The 23319-nt window shown below is 36.6% G+C and overlaps 1 protein-coding gene across 6 annotated transcripts in view; it reads right to left on the bottom strand.

The window, feature by feature from the left end:
* GPHN (gephyrin) overlaps positions 1-23319 on the bottom strand; it is a 562530-nt gene that overhangs the window by 48367 nt on the left and 490844 nt on the right. For all 6 annotated transcript variants that reach the window (XM_036267724.1, XM_036267708.1, XM_036267715.1 and 3 more), the window contains one exon: positions 9585-9706. In XM_036267724.1, coding sequence (XP_036123617.1) covers positions 9585-9706 — 122 coding nt within the window. The remainder of the gene's footprint in view (positions 1-9584; positions 9707-23319) is intronic.

The following is a 23319-nucleotide window of genomic DNA, read 5'->3' as shown; positions in this document are numbered from 1 at the left end:
AACATGAACAACTGTAATAAGTCTTCCTGCCATTTTCCCCACTTGCACATTACCTAAAGATCTCAGATTTTGCAGCTCAGGTCCTTATAATTTATTTATATACACAGTCAATATTAAACTTAAAATTTAAACTAAATTTCCTCTCTGGCTTTTGAAATATTCACAGCTACTATTTACTTAGGAGTTTTATTCATTTACATGGACATAGCCTATTTAGTTTATTGACCTTAATATTAATGAATTGTGGGTACTAACACCAGTTAAAAGGGCAGCATGGTAGAACAAAAAGAGAAAGAACAGGCCTGGTTTGGACTCCTTACTCTGTCTTTTACTAGTTGCATGACTTTGAACAGGTTATTTAATTTTTTTGAGCTTCAATATTATTATCTACAAAATGTGGGTAAAAGACATTTATATAGCCCTGTTGTTTCATGAAGATTTAACAAGAGAAGCAAGTAAAAGAATGTAGTATAGTGCTACACAGGGAAGGGCAAAAGTAGGTTTATAGTTATTTGGAAAAATATATAATACAAGAATAAATAATAACTATTTCACATACTCAAATTATAAACCTACTTTTGCCCACCCTATAAGGTTTGCAGTTGTAATACAAATAAGCAATACAATTATTAATAAACAATAATACAGTAATAAATTATAAACCTACTTTCGCCAACCACCTATATATAGTAGGTGATTAGTAAAGACTGACATATTTGGAGTAGGAGTCTGGAGAAAATAGATGTGGAGTGGGTAAAGAGGAAAGAGAGGAGTGGAATAGAATTGAAAACTTCTTTGTAGTTCTTACTAATAACTGTTTTATTAATCTCTATAGTAATAAAGACTAGTATAATGCCTAACAGCACAACCCTTCAAAAATTTTGTTGAATTATTATAGTAATTCTGCCACAGGTATATACATTGCACTTTATTATTATTATTATTTTTATCCTCACCCGAGGACATTTTTCCATTTTTTGTACAGACAGAGCGGGAGGGAGAGAGAGGAAGAGAGAGAGAGAGAGAAACATCGATGTGAAGGGACACATCGAGTGGCTGCCACCGCACGACCAACCAGGGCCGGGGACAAACTGCAACCGAAGTACGTGCCCTTAGCGGGAACCGAACCCGGGTCTCTCCGGACTGCAGGCTGACGCTCTAACTGCTGAGCCAAACCGGCCAGGGCTACATTGCACTTTAGAAAGATCATATCACTAGCAGAATAGAGGGTGAGTTATAAGAGAACAAGACTTGAGGTAGGGAGACCAGTTAAGAGGTTAGTCTCATAGGTCTAGACAAAAAATAAATGGAGCCCCAAACTAAACCAGGATGGTAAGGATGATGATATGGGAATGTAGAGAAGAAATACAGAGGAAAGAAAATCTATAACCCTTAAATTTCAGGGTGAGTGTAAGAGAGGAGCTATAACTTCAATTCAGGTTTCTTTAGGGTTGGGTGACTGCATGGATGGTGGTAACAGTCACTGAGAGGAACTAAATGAAATGGAGCAAGATGGTAGTAGGGAGGGGCAGTGAGAGAGGTAAGGATGACGAATTCAGTTTTAGGTATGTTGAGTTTGCCTACTGAATTTAAAAATGTACCTTATAAGCAGGTGGATCTAGGCATGGCATTCAAGACTGTGATAAGACTTGTGACCCATTAGCATAAGAAATTAGAAAGACAGGAAGCCAAGAGTGAGCCATGGGGACATCTACATTTAGGAAATGAGCCCAGGGAAGAGGAGCTATAAAAACCAAGAAAGAATAAACTACAAGCCAAGCATGAAAAAGTAGAAACAGTGTATTATTAGAGAGAGATGTATAATCATAGCTGATAGACCTAACAGTGGGGATTTGCAGGCAATTTACTTATTTACAGACACATACTATTTCCACAATGTTTTTTAATCCAGACGAAGATTAATTAACATTGATACTCTTCTGTTCTATGTATAGCCTTCACAATGTCTTTTGATTTAATTTCTTTCTTTTCTCTTTTAAATTATTGACTCCATTATAGATGTCCCCCATTTGCCTCCCTCCATAGTGTCCCAACTCCCCCTAGGCCTTCACCGCTTCACTGTCTGTGTCCATGGGCTATGCATATATGCATGTATGTTCTTTGGTTGATCTCGTCCCACCGTCACCACCCTCTTCCCCTTGGAGATCTGTCAGTCTGTTCTACTTATCCATTCCACTGGTTCTATTTTGATCATCAGTTTATTTTGTTCTGTAGATTCCACATATAAGTTAGATCATGTGATATCTGTCTGTTGCTGAATGGCTTATTTCCCTTAGCATAATACTCTCCAGGTCCATCCATGCTATCAAAAAGGGCAATTGTTCCTACAGTTATACAGCTGCATAGTATTCCATTGTGTAAATGTACCACAACTTTTTTTATCCATTTATCTACTGATGGTCACTGGGACTGTTTCCAGATCTTGGTTATTGTAAATAATGCTGCTATGAACATAAGGATGCATATATTCTTTCAGAATGGTGTTTCGGGATTGTTAGGATATATACCCAGAAGTCGGATGGCTGGGTCAAAAGGCAGTTCCATTTTTAATGTTTTGAAGAAACTCTGTACTGTTTTCCACAGTGGTTGCACCAGTCTGCATTCCCACCAACAGTGCACTAGGGTTTCCCTTTTCTCCACATTCTTGCCAGCATTTATTGTTTGTTGATTTATTGATAGTTGCCATTCTGACCGGTGTGAGTTGATAACTCATTATAGTTTTTATTTGTATCTCTAATGATTAGTGACCTTGAGCATTTTTTCATGTCTATTGGTGTCTCTATATCCTCTTTGGAGAAGTGTCTATTCAGGTCCTTTGCCCATTTTTCAATAGGACTGTTGGTCTTTCTGGTGCTGAGTTGTATAAATTGTTTATATATTTTGGAGATTAACCATTTATCAGATGAATCATTGGCAAATATGTTCCCCCATATAGTGGGTTCCGTTTTCTTTTTGTTGATGGTTTCTTTTGCTGTGCAGAAGCTTTTTAGTCGGATGTAGTCCCATTTGTTTATTTTTTCCTGTTTCCTTTCCCTCAGAGAAAGGAAAATATTGCTCCAAGACTTACCAGCAAAAATATTGCTCCGAAAGATGTCTGAGGTTTTACTGCCTATGTCTTCTTCTAGGATTTTTATGATTTTGCGCCTTTTGAGTCTCTTATCCATTTTGAATTTCTAACTTGTAGATAGTGTAAGTTAGCGGTCTAGTTGTATTTTTTTGCATGTTGATAATCTCTTTCTTTTTAATTCTACACCCAAATCTGAGTTCTGGCACTTTCTAAAACATTTTTATGACTAGGCTGTAATTTATAGTACACTTCTAATACATGTAATTTCAAGGGTGAGATCTATATCTGTTTCAGCTTTGTATCTTCAATAGCCTTTGGCTTAAAATTCATAATATATGCATGATGAAATTTACTAGTTACTTCCTGTGATCCATAGAACAGCAGCTTGGTATCCTTGGGAACTTGTTAGAAATGCACAGTTTGAACCCAGGCCAGATTTGTTGTATAAGAATAAACATTTCTTTTTTTTTTTTTATCCTCACCCGAGGATATTTTTCCTTTTTTTTTTTTTGTACAGATAGAGTGGGAGGGAGAGAGAGGAAGGGAGAGAGAGAGAGAAACATCGACGTGAAGGGACACATTGAGTGGCTGCCACCCGCACAACCAACCAGGGTCGGGGACAAACTGCAACCGAAGTACGTGCCCTTAGCGGGAACCGAACCCGGGTCTCTCCAGACCGCAGGCCGACGCTCTAACCGCTGAGCCAAACTGGCCAGGGCTGTGAATAAACATTTTAAATAAGATCTCTACTTGATTCACATAGGTGCACAATCAGTACTTCCTGACTGATGGAACAATTAATAAACAAATTGTATTATTCTTATTTCTAGTCCATCTCTAGCTTTAGCTCATGTGATAAACATTGGTCAAGTTATCTTTCTAAAATAATGATTTGTTATGTCAGTTTTCCTTTAAAAAGCTTCATATTTAACTAAATTAGGTAGTTCTGCCTGAAATGCAAAGCCTTTCAAAATTTCTACCAAATCTATCTCCATTATCCTCCTTACCTGAACCTCCTATTTTAATCAGTCTGGCCTGCCTTGCGTGGCTGCTTTTTCTACTTCTCTATTTTTGTTGTTTCCATGTTTCCTACTCAACACACTCTCTCTTTCTTAACTATATAAAGCCTATTCATCCTTTATGTTCTAGCTAAAATTGCATCTTTATAAAACTGATCACTCCATCCCATAGTGATGCTTCTTTCTGGACACATTTATGTTTATTATTAGCAGGGAATTGTGGATTGTTATTTTCAGGAAACTTTGATTCCATTCAAACCTCTGCCATTAACTTGTATGGTGCTGGGCAAGTTCACTGAACATCTTTGGACTTCAAAAATTGTCTTTTTAAAGAAAAACAGTTGGAACCCCAACAATATTGTGTTTTATGCAATGTGAGAAAATATGTCTCATGGAATGTATTTTAATATACACATAATATTTAAAACTAAATGCCTTTAAAATATAGTTAACTCTCAAGTATTTGAGGAATCCCTCCCATAATCTTCACTGTACCCTCTTTTAAAAATAAAATACACAATAAGCAAAGGCAAAGTTCAGTCCAATTCAATCCAAATACATTATAGAGGCTTACTCTACAATTTAAACGTTGACTATTAAAATTAGAGTACGTGATAGAATGAGACTTGACAAGTAGAATCATACAAATTCCAAAACCAGACCCAATTGTTTTTTTTTAAATACAAGAATAGAGCTCTTACTCCCTACTCTTATGTGTCATAGCTGAGTGAGGGTTCTGTGCTGGCTGACATTCTTGAGCTGTTTCTTTCTCTGCTTTAAACACAGGGTAGTTTCTCTCATGACCTTTTTTGTTTCCTTGGAGAGCTTCAGGTAGAGGCTTCTGTATAACAACATTTACTTTCTTTAGTAAATGATTACATAGGAAAGAGAAGAATAAAGAGGGAGGCAACCTTTGTGATTATCAACAGGCTACAGATTAAATGTACTTTGTTTCTGTTGCTGAACTCCCATCACAGATTTCCATTAGAACGGTTATAATTTCTTTCCTCCCACATCCTGCCTCTGCATTCTCAAACATTTAGTCTGGGCCTCTTCAACAGAGTATTTTAGACTGAGAACTTCTAGATTTGCATCAATTGTATTTTTAAAAATGTTCTCAGTTTTATATAGTTATTTCAATTCAAGAAAAATGATATACACTAGAGATGTGTATATTCGTAAAATTGCCTATATTTTGCTTATAGTTTTGTTGTTCTTTATATGTTGTTTACAAGATACATTTGGAGTTATATGCAATATCAATGTTAATTATTAGGAAATGTCTACCACAAATCAACAGTGTGGCTCAGACAATTAAATATTAGCCTCTGAATATTAGACGATTAAATATATGAATCTTTCAGTAGCATTTTTACCTTTATAGTAAGGAAATGGAAGTATATGAAATATACAAAGTAACATTTCTTTTGGTATACAAAAGTACCAAAATAAGAAAATAAAAGGGACAGAATTATAGTCCAGTACAGATTCAGGTTAAAATGAACCTCCAGAAAATCTCTTTTTACCTTACTCCCTCCCTCCTTCCCTCCCTCACTCTCTTCTTCCCTCCCTCCCTTCCTTCCTAACTTATTTTTATTACAGATGTTTCTCCTTTTTCCCCCACTGACACCCTCCTCCCCATCCTCCCACCCCATCCCCAGCTTTGTTGTCCATGTCCATGAGTTATGCATACATGCACATAAGTTCTGTGGTTTATCTCCACGCCCCGCTTCTGAGGGTTGTCAGTCTGTACCCTACTTCCACGTCTCTGGGTCTACCCCATTCCTCAGACTGTTATGTTCACTATATTCCACAAATAAATGAGATCATGTGATATTTGTCTTTCTCTGCCTGGCTTTTTTTCGCTTAGGATAATACTTTCCAGGTCCCTCCATGTCGTCTTAAAGGATAAGAGATCTTTCTTTCTTACAGCTGCATAGTCAGCTGCATAGTACTCCATTGTGTATATGTACCACTGCTTTTTTATCCATTCGTCTACTCATGGACACTTGGGCTGTTTCTAGGTCTTAGCTAATGTAAATAGTGCTGCTATGAACATGGGGGTACATATATTCTTTCTGATTGGTATTTCAGGCTTCTTAGGGTATATTCCTAGAAGTGGGATCACTGGGCCAAATGGCAATTCAGTTTTTAATGTTTTGAGGTAACACCAGTGTATTCCATAATGGCTGCACCAGTCTGCATTCCCACCAGCAGTGCACTAGGGTCCCCTTTTCTCCACACCCTCGCCAACACTTGTTTGATGCTATGTTGATGGTGGCCATTCTAACAGGTGTGAGGTGATACTTCATTGTTGTTTTAATTTGCATCTCTCTGATGATTAGTGATGTTGAGCATTTCTTCATGTCTCAGCCATTTTGTATGTCCTGTTTGGAGAGGTGTCTATTTAGTTCCTCTGCCCATTTTTAAATTGGGTTCTTTGTCTTCCTTTTGTTGAGTTGTATGAGCACTCTATATATTTTGGAAATTAACCCCTTACCTGATGTATCATTGGCAATGATGCTCTCCCATACAGTGGGTTCCCTTTCCATTTTGATGGTTGCTTCTTTTGCTGTGCAGAAGCTTTTTAGTTTGATGTATTCCCATGTGTTCATTTTTTCCTTTGTTTCTGTTGCCTTAGGTGATGTATCAGTGAAAATTCTGCTGTGTATGATGTCCAAAATTTGTTGCCTACATTTTCTTCTAGAATTTTTATGGATTCATGGGTGACATTTAAGTCTTTTATCCATTTTGAGTTTATTCTTGTGTATGGTGTAAGTTGATGGTCTAGTTTCATTTTTCTGCAAGTAGCTGTCCAATTTTCCCAGCACCACTTAGTAAAGAGGCTGTCTTTACACCATTGTATGCTCTTGACACCTCTATCAAATATTAATTAAGCATAATGTCGGGTCAATTTCCAGGTTCTCTGTTCTGTTCCACTGGTCTATATGCCTGTTTTTGTGCCAGTACCAGGCTGTTTTGATTACAGTAGCTTTGTAATATAACCTGATATCCAGTATTGTGATACCACCTATTTTGTCTTTCTTTTTCAAGATTGCTGTGGCTATTCAGGGTCTTTTTTTGGTTCCATATGAACTTTTGAAGTATTTGTTCAAGTTCTGTAAAATATGTCATTGGTATTTTGATGGAGACTGCATTGAATCTATAGATTGCTTTGGGTAGTATGGACATTTTAATGATGTTAATTCTTCCAATCCATGAACAAGGTATGTGCTTCCACTTTTTAATATCTTCCTTTATTTCTTTTTTCAATGTCCTATAGTTTTCTGCAAATAGGTCCTTTACTTCTTTGGTTAAGTTTATTTCTAGGTATCTTAATTTTTTTTTTGCTGTGATGGTAAATGAGATTGTTTTTTTATTTTCTCTTTGTGTGTTCATCATTGGTGTATAAGAATACCATCGATTTCTTGACATTAATTTTGTATCCTGCTACTTTGCCAAATTCATTTATTAAGTTTAGATTTTTGACAGAATCTTTAGGGTTTTCTATGTATAATATCATGTCATCTGCGAATAATGACAATTTCACTTCCTCCTTTCCAATTTGGATCCCTTTTATTTTTTCTTCCTGTCTGATTGCTATGGCTAAGACTTCCAGTACTATGTTAAATAAGAGTGGCAAATGTGGGCATCCCTGTTTTGTTCCTGTTCTTAAGGGAAATGCTTTTAGTTTTGCCCATTGAGTATGATGTTGGCTGTAGGTCTTTCATATATGGCCTTTATTATGTCGAGATATGATCCCTCTATTCCCAGATTGCTGAGCGTTTTTATCAGAAATGGGTGCTGGATTTTGCTTTTACCTGACAATTTGTCTTCATTTTAGTTGTAATTCCACTTTGGTCCTGGGAGATGGTGTAGCTTCCATTCACTCTGCTGCCATTTTGGAATCCCCTTATAATATTTCTTAGGGCTCAGTAATGGACTTGGAGGTAGAGCCAAAGCCAGAGGCAGGTAGGAAACAAAACCTAAACAACCTGGTCAGTTTGCTCTATACAGTTTCAGTCCTGCTTTTTTTTTGGAACTCAGAGTTGTACTATCTTTTTCTGGGAAGTTAAATTTTGTCTTTTTAAACTTTGTATCTGTATCAGGATAAATTTTTGGGTGCTTAAAGTTTACCTGGAAGGACAGGTTACTGGTCAAGTTCAAATCTAAATAGCTACTCCTCTCTCAATCCCTTTTTTCTGTGGATTCTTTCTATGCCCCAGGGCTAGAAGCTGGGATCAGGGTGACATTAGGTAACCTGTGACACTGGCTTCATCCACATGGGTTCTATGGGGGCTGGTCAGTTAGCTATGGACTTCTTTAGAACTAAATATCCAGGCAAACACAAGTGGTAAAGAATCTAAAAAGAAGGCTGTTTGAAAATATGTCTAACAGCTTCTATTCCAATGTCCTCAGAGAAGGAAATAAAATACGGAGGAAAGAAGAGAACTTTAGAAGGTGATATGACAAAAGCTACTGCTTCTCAGGTTACTGGCAAGATGTGTGTCCAGCTTGAGCCTAAGGTGGGGTTTATAGGTGTGAGAGAATACCTTGTGAAATGGTAAGGTAGAGCTTCTTTAAAAGCATATTTGATTCCTGAGTAAGCATTCATCTTAAGTGATGAAGGATCAAGGTATAATGAGCTTCACTCAGTGACAGTGGTAATGAGAGAGGACGATTATGGATGACAGATACATCCTCATATCCACCCCTCAGATTTGTCTCCTAGTACTGTCTCCACCAAGCTGATGTTTTGGAGTTACTAAAAGTGGGCACACCTCTGGTGAACTGGAAATAGTGCCTGTTGAAAGATGGCTGAGTAGCAGTGTTGCATGGTAGCGGGGTGCTCAGAAAGAGCAGACTTGCTTTTGGTTGTATGTAAGACACACAGTTGAAGATTCTCAGAAATACCTGGGGAATTCAGCAGATGGCTCACTTAATTTAATAAATGTACTGTTAGAGGTGGGTAATTATCATCAACGTGCCTCCCTTTGAACTTACAAGTGGGTGAAGGCTGGAGAAACTCAAGTTACATAAGGATACAAAAATAAATATCGAGACTCTCGAAAATAATTGTATTTAAACTTCAAAGAATCAGTTAGTGCTAATTTTGACATTCTCTCTTACTCTTCTCACTCATGTCTTTCTTGTCTTTCTTGAAACAAGTAAAAGTGTGAATAGGACCAAAACACTATCACCATTAGTTCCACTAGGATAAAGACAACACTATCAAAAAAAGTTCCCTGTGCACTTAATAGGATAGCAAAATGTTTCTCCTGTTGTAATAGGGATTCCAGGAAAATGTCTGTCCCAAATGGACACATTTATCTCCATAAATCTTGGACTTCTGAAGAATGAAATAAGTGAAAATTATGGTATTTAATTTCTGTCTCTTTAGCAACAATCCCACTTAGTTAGTACTCCCAAAATTCTTATTTGTGTAATAACAACTTAAAAAAAAATCCAGTACTTACTTGTCTCCCACAATTCCCAAGTTGATTGTGGGGTAACCATGTTCCTGAATTGTGGCTAAGAGGGTTGAACGATTGCTGTCTCGAATCTTTCCTGGTAAGAGGTCATCTTCAGGATTTAGCAGCTACAAAGCCAAACAACAACAACAATGAAAACACCACAAATTATTCTTGTAGGATAATGTTGCCTGTTGTTAATGAAATAAAAAAATAGATCTAGTAAAAAGAGTTTAGCATCCCTAGCACCTACAATAGTATTTGACATGTAGAAAATATATGCCCAAAGGATCTTAGAATAAATATTGAAAGTACAGGAGGATGAGAGAATGATTCTGCAGAAATTTAAATGGTGACTAAACAGCAGGCCAAATATTACACCAGCTTTGGCTGCAATTTGACATTAGTATATGAGACAGTTTATATACTGTCTCTGGAGATGCTGGCCTTCCCAGTGGTTGCTTACTGGGGCAAACTGCACAAAACAACTTTGATTTTAACTCCCAATATTATTTTCCAATTCATCTTTCATTGAGAACAGTTGATTTAGAGACTGTGTGACATGATATTCTCAGTGTGAAGAGAATGATCATTTATCTTTTCTTTCAAGTTTTTGATCTTATTCTGAAATGGAACCAACAATGCCTAAGAAAAACTTATTTGAAGCAGAAGGAGACAGATGCCTTGTCTCTTTATTAGCAAACTTAAATAAATAATACTTAACTGTACATACTTACAATTCCATGACTGAATTGAATCGCCCTTTAGAGATTTAATATCTACTATTATATGTCTATAAAGAAAATTATAAAAAGCTTATTCTATGCTAAGATGCTCCAATGAGGCAGTGTGGTATAGTAGAAAGAACTTGGGATTCAGATAAGGTTCAAATTCAAGTTGCCCAAACATGTTAAACCTTAATTTTCCCATTTATAATATATAGGGGTGGGCAAAAGCAATTTTACAGTTATAATAGAAATACATACTATAATAACTAATAACTAATACAAGAATAAACTGTCTCATATACTCACAACTGTAAACCCACTTTTGCCCACCCCTGTATAATAATAACTACCTTATTATAGCAGTTGTTAGGATTGAGATAAGGAATACTCAGTCAACACAAATAAATATACAATAAACAAGATTCTCTTTTTATCTTTATTACATATGATATTGAAAGAGCACCTATTTTTCCCTGAAGTGTTCTTATATTGTTATTCCCAGATGCTCATATAGATAAAATTAGTTTATAATGTAAACATAGATTTAGATTTCTTATAGTATAAAATACCTAAGAGTAGGGGGTCCTTATATACACACCTGCACATACACAACATACACCTTTAATTAATATATTAATTTTAAGATGCACTTTGATTTTAGAAATATTATGAAAAAAAAGTATATATTTGAAGTGAGAAAATCTGGAACATTATCTTAGAAGTTTGAAGGCAAGCCTGCACATTTAGATGCTCAGGCTGTTAATGCAGCCCATACCCAGACTTACATATCTTAATTCTTCCAAACAATAACCTCTAGCCCCATCAGTCTTCCTTCTGACTCATTAGTGATACCATGTGGCCAGACCTTTGGCTTTATGGTGGAAAAGTAGTAGCTTTGCAACTAACTGTCCCCTTATAATAGCCAGAGGAAAACTCTGATTGTCTTATTTAGTGTCACCTGGGAGACTTCCCTTCCAATACTGCACTAATTTAACTTAATCAGATGCCATGTGACACTGCAATCCACTTTCATTTTTAGTCACTGGCAGAGCTTGGAAAATTGCTATTACAGGCTAATATAGATTAATTTTCTGATCTTAATCACCACATGATTATTAAAGTCATTATAATTTTACAAAGGCCAAGGTTTGTAGCTCTTCAACTCTAATAATTAGATAACTTGTTTCAGAAATAAAACTGTGTGGTTATATATATATATATTTTTTTTTTCAAAAAAGGGTACTGACCACCAACTAAATAAGATTCCTCTGTTATTAGGGTGTTTTCTTTGCCATTTATGCTCCTCGCTGCTATTTTGCTGTAAATAGTTCCAGAAATAACAGAACAATTAGAGATCATTGGAGAATCAGTTATTTATCTGTAAAACTGACATAATGAAATAATAGCTAATTAAATGTGGGGATAGGTTTCACAGGCATTTTAAGTATTTTCAAAGAAAGCCTACAGAATTGAATGGAAGATTACAAGGCAGAATATACTAGAATACACTCACAATATTCCCCTTTAAAATGAAATCTTATTTTCTGGTGTCTTAAACTTCTGGTTATCTCTGGAATTATGTCTAAATTTATTACAGTTAAAACATAAAGAGAATAAAAAAAAAAAAACCAAAGTAGTTGCAGGGACAGTGCACCAACTAGAAGATACAACATTTCATGGACAAGTTAAATTGGCATTTAAGAACAAGGCTCCTGGCTTTGGGTTCAAGATGGTGAACTAGAGAGATCCTGAGTTCACCTTCTCTCATTGACACAAAAACTACAATTACATATAGAACAGCTATCTCTGAGAATGACCTGAAGACTAACAGAATAGATTTTCTATGACCACAGATGAAAAAAAAAAAAGCCATACTGAGACAGAGGTAGGAGAGGCAGAGACTTAGTCTAGTTAGGACCTACTCTATCTTTTACTCCCCATGTGGGGACTCACAAGTGGGAGGGATATCACAACTACAGTGGTCTCCCCCTGAAGAGTGATGAGTCCAAACCCCAGCCTGGGTACCTACGCCAGGAAGAGGAACCCCTAAAACATCTGACTTTGAAAACCAGCAGGGCTTAGGTCTGGGAGAGCCAAAGGTTGTATGAAACAAAGGCTGCACTCTTTCTGAGTCCCAGAGCAGAGGCAGCAGTTTGAAAAGCACACAGGTCATATGTGAAGGCGATACATTGACTGATTTTAGGGCATCTGCTGGAGAGACAGGGACCTGTTGGAACTTTCTCCAGAGTCCAAAGTGCTGGTGGGCATCATTTCTTTCCCCTTTTTCACTCTCCTTCCATCTACTTGGTCTAGTGCTGGCAGGTGCCATTTCTGATACTCACCATTAACCTTGCTAACGCTATTCACCCTACCTTGGTGTTTCCCTGAGGACTCACCCATGCTGGCACCCCTCCAAGTGGTTCCTACCCTGCCACACCTGGTGGGTGGTCTCAGTCTGCACCAGCACATAGCAATGTGTCTGTAACTAAGCTGAGGCTGGGCCTTGCAGTTAGCCACACTGAAGGCCTGCCCTCCACACCAGTGCATCTACAACAGGTGTAGCCAGGCCTAACAGCAGGCCAGATCAGATAGCAGCTATACCTGCCAGTGTGTTCATAGCAGCTGTGGCCCAACAGCAACAGAAGACCACACTATCCCATATGGGGAACACCTCTGGAGCATCTGGCCCCAGTGACAAGGGGGAAATTCCACCACTGGGCCCTACAGAACACCTTCTAAATAAGGGTACTTTTTCAAGATCAGGAGACATAAATGATCTACCTGATACATAGAAACAGGCAAAATGAGGAGGCAAAAGAAAAATATGTTCCAAAGCGACTGTAACCAAAACAGCCTGGTACTGGCACAAGAACAGACATATAGACCAGTGGAACAGAACTGAAAACCCAGAAATGGACCCAAGGCAATACGCTCAATTAATATTTGACAAAGGTGGCAAGACCATACAGTGGAGTAAAGACAGCCTCTTTAATAAATGCTGTTGGGAAAACTGGACAGCTACATGCAAAAAAATGAAACTAGACCATCAACTTACACCATACACAAAAATAAACTCGAAATGGATAAAAGACTTAAATGTGACCCCTGAATCCATAAAAATTCTAGAAGAAAACGTAGGCAACAAAATTTCGGACATCATATGGAGCAAAATTTTCACTGATACATCACCTAAGGCAACAGAAATAAAGGAGAAAATGAACACATGGGACTACATCAAACTCAAAAGCTTCTGCACAGCAAAAGAAACAATCATCAAAATGGAAAGGCAACCCACTGTATGGGAGAACATCATTGCCAATGATGTATCAGATAAGGGGTTAATTTCCAATATATATAGAGTGCTCATACAACTCCACAAAAGGAAGACAAAGAACCCAATTAAAAAATGGGCAGAGGAGCTGAATAGACACCTCTCCAAACAGGACATACAAATGGCCAAAAGACATATGAAGAAATGCTCAACATCACTAATCATCAGAGAGATGCAAATTAAAACAACAATGAGGTATCACCTCACACCTGTCAGAATGGCCGCCATCAACAAATCATCAAACAAGTGTTGGCGAGGGTGTGGAGAAAAGGGGACTCTAATACACTGCTGGTGGGAATGCAGACTGGTGCAGCCGCTATGGAAAACAATATGGTGCTACCTCAAAAAATTAAAAATTGAACTTCGATTTGACCCAGTGATCCCACTGCTGGGAATATACCCTAAGAAGTCTGAAACACCAATCAGGAAGAATATATGTACCCCATGTTCATAGCAGCACTATTTACAATAGCTAAGATCTGGAAACAGCCCAAGTGTCCACCAGTAGACGAATGGATAAAAAAGCAGTGGTACATATACACAATGGAGTACTATGCAGCGGTAAGAAAGAAAGATCTCTTATCCTTTGAGACGACATGGAAAGTATTATCCTAAGTGAAAGAAGCCAAGCAGAAAAAGACAAATACCACATGATCTCACTTATATACGGAATATAATGAACATAACAGTCTGAGGAATACAGTAGACCCAGACACATGGAAGTAGGGCACAGACTGACATCCCTCAGAAGAGGGGATGGGGGGTGGGGGGGGTGGGAAGAGATAAATCACAGAACTTATATGCATGTATGCATGACCAATGGACATGGACAACTAAGCCGGGGACGGGGCGGAGGTGGGGTGGGGTGGGGGGTGCCAATGGGGTAAAAAGTTAAAATATCTGTAACAAAAAAATAAATAAAAATTCATATAAAAAAAAAAAAGAAAAATATGTTCCAATAAAAAAAAAAAAAAAAGACAAAACCCCAGAAAAAGAACTAAACAAAACAGAGGTAAGCTGTCTACTAGATAAAGGGTTCAAAGTAATAGTCATAAAAATGCTCATCAGACTCTGTAGACAAATGGATAAAGTCAATGAGAACTTCAACAAAGAGATAAATTATAACAAAGAACCCATCAAAACTGAAGAATATAAGAAATGAAATGAAAAATACACTAGAGGGAATTAACAAATCAGAAGATGCAAAAGAATAGATCAGCAATTGGGGAAACAGGATAGAGGAAATCACTCAATTGAAAGATCAAAAAGAAAAAGAATAAAAAAAATGAGTATAGTATAAGGGACCTCTGGGACAATAAAAAATGTATTAACATTTGCATCATAGGGATCCCAGAAAGACAAGAGAAAGAGAGAGGGATGGAAAACCTATTTGACAAAATAATGGCTGAAAACTTCCCTAACCTGATGAAGAAAACAGACATCCAAGTCTAGAAAGCACAGAAAGTCCTAAACAAGATGAACCCAAAGAGATCCACATCAAGACATCATAAATTAAAATGTTAAAAGTTAAAGATAAAGACAGAATCTTAAAAGTAGCAAGAGAAAAACAACTAGATACATATAAGGTAATGACCAATAAAAAAGTTGTGGTACATATACACAATGGAGTACTATGCAGCGGTAAGAAAGAAAGATCTCTTATCCTTTGAGACGACATGGAGGGACCTGGAAAGTATTATCCTAAGTGAAAGAAGCCAAGCAGAAAAAGACAAATACCACATGATCTCACTTATATATGGAATATAATGAACATAACAGTCTGAGGAATACAGTAGACCCAGAAACATGGAAGTAGGGCACAGACTGACATCCCTCAGAAGAGGGGGTGGTGGAGTGGGAAGAGATAAACCACAGAACTTATATGCATGTATGCATGACCAATGGACATGGACAACTAAGCCAGGGGTGGGGCAGGGGTGGGGTGGGGAGGGGGGTGCCAATGGGGTAAAAAAAGGTAAAATATCTGTAACAAAAAAATAAATAAATTAATTAATTATAAAAAATAAATAAATAAATAAATAAATAAATAAATAAATAAATAAATAAATAAAGACTACAGTTGATTTTTCAACAGAAACTTTGCAGGCCAGAAGGTAGTGGTGTGATAATATTCAAATGATGAAAAGGAAAAATCTACAAACAAGAATACTCTATCCAGCAAGGTTATTCAGAATTGAAGGAGAGATCAAGGGTTTCCCAGACAAGCAAAAGCGAAGAGTTCATCACTACTAAACTGGCATTACAAGAAATATTAAAGGGAATTCTTTATAAGTGGAAAGGAAAGAACTAGAAATAAGAAAATATAGGAAAGAAAGAAAATCTCACTATTAAGCCAAATATATATCGTAAAGGTAGTAGACCAATCACTTATATAGCTAATGTGAAAACAATGAAAATGGCAATAAGTACATATCTATCAATAATTACTTTCAATGTAAATGGACTAAGTGCTCCATTCAAAAGACACAGGGTGGTTGAATGGAGAAAAAAACCCTTTACATATGCTGCCTACATGAGATTCACTTCAGATGGAAAGACACACACAGACTAAAAATAAAGGGATGGAAAAAGATGTTACATTAAAATGGAAATGAAAGCTGAGATAGGAATACTTTCACCAGACAAAATAGACTTTACAACAAGGACTATAACAAGAGACAAAGAAGGACCCAGCAATTCCACTTCTGGGTGCTTTTCCAAAGAAAATAAAACACTAATTCAAAAAGATATATGCACCCCTATGTTCATTACAGCATCAATTTACAACCACCATGATACAGAAGCTACTTAGGTGTCCATGGATAAAGTGGAAGTAATACACACAGACACACAATGGATTCATTTCTCATCCTTGAAAAAAAAGTAAAATCTTGCCATCTGTGACAACATGGATGGACCTAGAGGATATTATACTAAGTGAAATAAGTCAGGAAAGACAAATACTGTATCATTTCACTTATTTGTGGATCTAAAAAACTAAACAAATGAATAAACAAAATAAAACAAACAGATTCCTAGATACAGAGAACAAACTAATAGTTGCCAGAGGTTTGGGAGGTGGGTGGATGGGCAAAAGGTGAAGGGGATTAAGAGTTACAAACTTATAGTTATAACACAAGTAAGTCACGAAGATGTAAAGTACAGCATAGGAATATAGTCAATAACTGTATGGTGACAGATGGTTACTTCTCATGGTGAACACTTTGTAAGGTATATAAATGTCAAATCACTGTTGTTCACCTGAAACTAATATAATATTGTATGTTAACTATACTTTAATCAAAAAGAGCTTTATTCTAGAATGAAAAAAAAACAACTCAAAGTAAAATAATACATAACTCGCTCGGCCTGTGGACCAGAGAGTCCCGGGTTCAGTTCCGCTAGGGGCACGTACCAAAATAAATAATAATAATACATGACCCATTATCTCCATACCTTATCACTTTCCTATCTACCACATATTAAATTTCAATTTCCTGTTTCTGTTTATTGTCAATGGCTCCAGTTTATTGTCAATGTCTTCCCAGTTTTCAAACATTTAACCTTTGATTCTTTTCTCCCCCTTTGCAGTCTGCTATCTTCCCAAATGTCTTGATCATCAAGAACATCCTAATCCATCTCCTTTTTGACCCAATGTTTTCATTCACTCTCTTACTAATAATGCCCACCCCCAATTTCAGGCACTCAATATATCTGAATTTCTATAAAAGCCTTATAACTGGCTATCTTGCCTACAAACTCTTTCCTTCTGAGAAATAAAACAGAAACATTGACTTGCAAAATTGTACTATTACTTGCATAACAGATAAACTGTACCAAACTATGACACATACTCAAACTATCTTAAGTCAAATTGTTTTAACACAAGCTTGTTCAGACCTATATGCTCCCTGCATAAGACCATGAACAAACTGAGACCATGGTAACAAACATGGACTCATGTGCTCCAAAGAAAAGACTGTTTTACCAACTCATTTATTTTACAAAATATGACCAGTCTTTGCCTAGACCTTACTTACAAACTTTTACCTTAAAACCATCCCACGACCAACTCTAGTCCTCAAAATCCTCTAAGTATCCTTCTATAACTTCCCCCTTTTCAGACACTACTGAGACTGTCAAGGTAATGCTCAGAAACTTCCATCTATTCAGTTTCGTATGATCAGCAAGTTTCCTTGGTTGTCCTTGTATTAGGACATTGATAGTCACTGAGCTCTTACCAGGATTTAGGCAGGACCCTTGCCACTAGCAGTCTCGTATTGGTTACACTGCACCTCCTGAGATCTCCTGAGCCCCTTTTGTTGGGAGATTCTTTGTCTAAGGTAGTAAGTCCAGCACTGCATTAAGCTCTGACCCTTTTTTGTTGAATTCCCAAAGCTAGCTGATCTTTATTTTATGTGTTGTAAGAATAAGGCTCCCAAGACTTTTTGGTTATCTGATTAAATTTGTCTTAAGTTTTGTTTTAAGATTGTTGGAAAGAAAGATAGCTAAAGAAATGGGGAAGAATTTGAGGTAAAGTGCAGAGAAAATTAGGGAACCCTCCTCTTATTCAGTTTGACAAGTATTTTTAGCTTCATTTTTTTTCCATAAAGGTTACCCATGAGGTCATCTACCAGGAGTGAGAAAGTAGGGCTGGTACTGAGATTTAAAGCAGTATAGAATGTATGAGTGAACTATCCAATGCAGGAATGTGCTAGGAAATAAAAAAGACAGTTACATCAGAATTACTGAGCAACTTTAGGTGCCAAGTTGACATTAAATGGTAGAAATTTATAGTGGGCCAGGTAATCCCAATTTTATACATTTTTTCAGTAATGTTTTTCTGCTTGGGAGTAAAATTGTAGGTGGAGGATAGAGTCATCCAGTTTTGGTATAACATAGTAAGTAAGTGGAATAGATTAAAGGAGTGAAGCTATCTGAAGTGTTAGTGAGGGTAACTTTAAAGTAGTGAGCCATGGTCTTAAATCTGGACAAGAAGTATAATATAGATAGAAGAAAGTAATGCACTATCTAATCTGATAGATTTCAGAGACTGCCATTGAAAAGTTGGGAAAATGAAATTTAAGAAAGCTCTAGTGGGAAGCATTGTGGTATAATGAGAAAAGTTTTGGGCATAGTAGGCACACAATTTAGTGGGAGAAAAGATTTTAAAGATTCTAGCTTTATAACAGCTGCTTGTGGAAGGCCCCCAAAAATATTAGATAAAGATTTTAAACAGACTACATATATCTAAAGTTCAAAATTGTTTGTACAGGTCTCTGCTATTGATAGTGGTCAAGAAAATTATGAAAAAATAGAATAAGCAAAGGCACAGTAGAGATAAATATACTTAATTCTCTCTCTCTCTTTCTCTCTCCCTCTCTCTCTCTCTCTCTCTCTCTCTCTGTGTGTGTGTGTGTGTGAAGAGAGAGAGATAGAAAGAGAGAGAACATGAATGGATGAATGAGTTATCAAATATGGTTGAAGGTAACTGAAAGAGTACCTTCAAAACTAGAAGACCAGCATCTACTGAAGGAATAATTATTGTTAGTACTTTGGGAAAGTAGATAACAAGCATACAATCTTGACTTCCTGAAGATAATGGCAGCTGGTTGACTGATATCCAGTCTAAAGACTATCTAAAGTTTCAAGAGGATAAGAATGTATTTTATGAATAAAGAGATGATGATGTCATCAAGAGTAAAAGATAGGCCTTGGCTGGGTAGCCCAGGTGGTTAGAGCACTGTCCTGATATGCCAAGGTTGCGGGTTCGATCTCTGGTCAGGACACATACAAGAATCAACCAATGAAGGCATAACTAAGTGGAACAACAAATCAATGTTTCTTTCTCTCCCTTCCTCTCTCTGTCTAAAATTAATAAATAAATAAGTTAAAAAGAGTCAAAATTAGAATATACAATTGGGAAATATAAAGGCTGATAAAGAGGAGGAAGATACAATTGCCTCCTGAGTATAAAACTTGCATCTCCTGTCTTCTATTTATACTCACTTCCTAGGTGACTTTATTTAGTCTCATGATTTTAAATACTATGTATATACTAAAAAAAGAAGAAAAATACCCTACTATATATATGTGCTGATAACTTCTAAATGTGTATCTTTATAGCTGTTCTTTTTCCTAAGCTCCAGACTAAATATGTTAATTGTCTACTGAATATTTCTACTAAGATTTCTAATAAGTGTCTCAAATTTAAAATGTCTAAAATAGAATCCATGATTTCTACTGCCTAAATCTTTCTTATCTGGGTAAATGATAACTATCCTTAGAATTTCTCAGGCCAAAAAGTTTGGAGTTCATCTTGACACCTCACTTTCTCTTGTATTCTGCTTTGAATTCACTAACAGATCCTATTGGCTTTACCTTCAAAATATATCCTGGATCTGATTACTTCTCACTATCTCCACTGCTACCACTCTGGTCCAAATCTCTGCATGGAGTATTGCAGATCCTTCTAACTAGTCTCCCTGCTTCTTTCCTTTTCCTTTCTATATGACATACCATACAGAAGCCAGAGTAAACATTTAAAAATTCAAGACATGTTATATTAAAGAAAAAGATCATATTAGATCCCATATTATGCATTCCTTCCTCAAAATGGGCTATTTAGAATGATCTTGTTTCTATTACCTCTCCAACCTCATCTCCTTTTACTTTGCTCGTTTCCCTCTTTACTTCAGCCACATTGACCTCTTTGCTGTTGAGGAACATGGCAAGCATGCACCTTACCTCAAGGCTTTTCTGCTTGTTGTTCCTGCTGGAACACAATTCCCTTCACATGACATATGCCCTCAATGCCTTCTGATTTCCACTTTAATTTCACCTTATCAGTGAGGCCTGATTACCCTATATAAAATAGAAGACTCTATCAATCAGGTCTAGACAGGAAAACCAAAACTACTTTAGGTATTTCAAATGGAGAGGGTGTGGAAGAAAGGAGGATTTAATACAGGGAATTGGTTACAAATGTGTTGGTTACCAAAGATCAGTAACTGCAGGAAGTCACCATTAACCCCAGGGGCTGTTGGCAGAAAGTGATGTTAGGATCAAGGAGCTTATATTTCTGGTACTTTCTTTTCATCTTCTAATATGCACCACAGCTGGAAAGACAGTCTGGGAAATAGAGTTCTCAGGCTTCCTGTTTAGGGGACAGTAGGTTAAATTTCAACATATAATATCTGGCTTATATCTCTTCTACTACCACTCTTTATCATCTGACCCTTTATTTTTCTTCTTATCATTTACCACTATTTGTTTATTGCACACTCCTCTCCTAACCCTGCCCTCCCATTAGAATATAAATTTTGTAAGAGCAGGTAATTTGTCTGTGTTGCTTGTTGCTATATCCCCAGTAGTCAGAACAGTGCCTGGCATCAATTTGGCAGCATACTAAGGGGAAGGGGTGGTAGGAGTGGTCTGCACCAGTGGAGAGTAGTATTTTATCATTGATATTGTTTTAGAATTGCCAGTGCATGGTGATAATGAAAAGCAGAATGACTTGTAATCAGATTTATTATTGGTTTCTAATCTTCTACAGATAATGCATTTGTAGCGTAAAAGATTAACAAAAGCTTTTTTCATCTCTAAGGACAAACTTGACCTTGGGTTAACTTTCTAGCTCCGTTCTCCTGGAAATACGATAAAGATGAAATGTCAGCTTGTTACTAGGCAACATTTATGGTAAAAATGATAAAAAAATAAATTATAACCTGCATATGTGCTGGAAGGAACTACAAATGAACTATGAATACTTAATACGAAGCTATACTTTTGGGCTTCCATGAATGTAGTAACACTTGTAACTGGGCATTTCTCTTGCGAGGACCCTGGAAGCTGCCTAAGATTGTCCTATAGAGGACATGGAGCTTCTAAGTTGGCGGCTCCCATACTCTTCTAGTAGAATTCTTGTTCCCTTGCACCTGAATGTCACTTGAAGAGCAAAGAAAATACCCTTTGATGGCTATGTGGACTGCTAAGAGGACTGGTCCCACTGAAGAAGAAAGCCTGATGCTGTCCTGCTTGATGCTGAGTTTCCTTTTCAAAATCTAAGTACACTGGTTCACAATACAATGTTTTTACATGTTGTAAATCTGATGTTTAGATAAGAGAACTCCTGGTGGGCATTCCAGAATTTAATTAGTTGTTCAAAATATTAATTGAATAAATGCATGACTTTGGAAACATTTACCTATAATTATGTAATACTGGATGGTATTAAAAATTTTAACATAGTTTGTTGAAATTAACAAGTATCTACAGAGGCTACTCTGTGGTAGTTGTAGTCTATAACTATACCTCCTCGATTCTGAAATAATTCCCTCACCCTGAACAACTTAATGTAGTCACAAAATACTGGGCAGGATTGAAATATGATATACACAGACATCTTGCATGGCATTCTTTGGGCTGCCTAAGGCCATTGTATACCAATATACCATAATGGATGCAAGAAGTGGACATATGTGAAGCCATGCATATCAGGGAAAATCAGAACTAATAGTTAAGGAGAGCTGTGCTATGAATTACTAAATTATAAACTTGCCACATCGATAGACAAGTGTAATTTCTTTTGGCCTCTCTAAAAACGAGTGATTTTTTTTTCTCTATTGTTTTCTGGTTATTTGAGGATTTCAAGCTTTTAGGAAAGATGCTATGCTTTATTTATCTCTTTCATCCCCCGTTTTCCATATAGTGCTACTCATAGAGATACACAGTAAACATTTGTTGACTGAAACTATATGATCATAGAGAATAAAATAATAGCTAACTTTGGAAGGGAGTAGAGGAGGAATGTTGAGCTATGTTGAACCAGAGATTATGGAATTCAGAAGCATTATTCCATTTGAAAACCATGGTAATACAGCAGGTTAGAGAAAGTAGGGAAAAGAGGTTATAGAGAATCTATCAAATCCTCTCCAAGGATTATCAAGTCTATGAGGGCAGGAAACTAGGACTACAAATTCTTCCTTAGATTTCATAATGTAATTACCATCTCTCTTCTCTCCCCATCACCTTTCCCTACTACCAGCAAATAATTTTAATAAAGAGTATAAAAAATAGCTTTAAGAAAATACTGCCAATATACTCTGGGGATAACTGAGAATACTAGTCCAGCCCTACAAATGCCCTACAAATGCATCAGGAAGAATACAAGAAATATAGCTAAAACAAAGTTGCCTAATAACTAGTTATTTTTGAGTTTGCTCATTCTATTTAACTCTCCCAAACCCCATGAACGCTTAGATGTACAAAACATATAAATAAATCACAAATAAGAATAGTTCATTAAGTCTGAAATAAATTACTTTCTGATATTAAACATAGTGTCAGTTGGTTCTAGGGATATTAAAATCATCACTATGTAACTAACTGAAAAGAATGATTGGGTCAATCACTAGTTTTAGGGAATGACTAGTGCACATATAATGGGAAGTAAGCAAATCTAGAAGGCTGCTTTATTTCTCTATTAACAAAATAAAATATTCTATTCTTTTATTTTGTTCTTTCCAAAAGAACTATAAGGGTAATACAGAGATCCTTGAAAATTTCCAAGACTCTAAGAAATTAAAAATAATGGTAACAAATGGCTTATTTTCAGAAAAAAGTTAGAGCTAGAGAGAGAGAGAGAGAGAGAGAGAGAGAGAGAGAGAGAGAGAAATCCTGT

The sequence above is a fragment of the Molossus molossus genome, unplaced genomic scaffold, assembly GCF_014108415.1.
Source record: "Molossus molossus isolate mMolMol1 unplaced genomic scaffold, mMolMol1.p scaffold_m16_p_1, whole genome shotgun sequence".
NCBI lineage: Eukaryota > Metazoa > Chordata > Mammalia > Chiroptera > Molossidae > Molossus > Molossus molossus.
The sequence above is the reverse complement of the archived record's forward strand: the minus strand, read 5'-3'. Positions and strand labels throughout refer to the sequence as shown.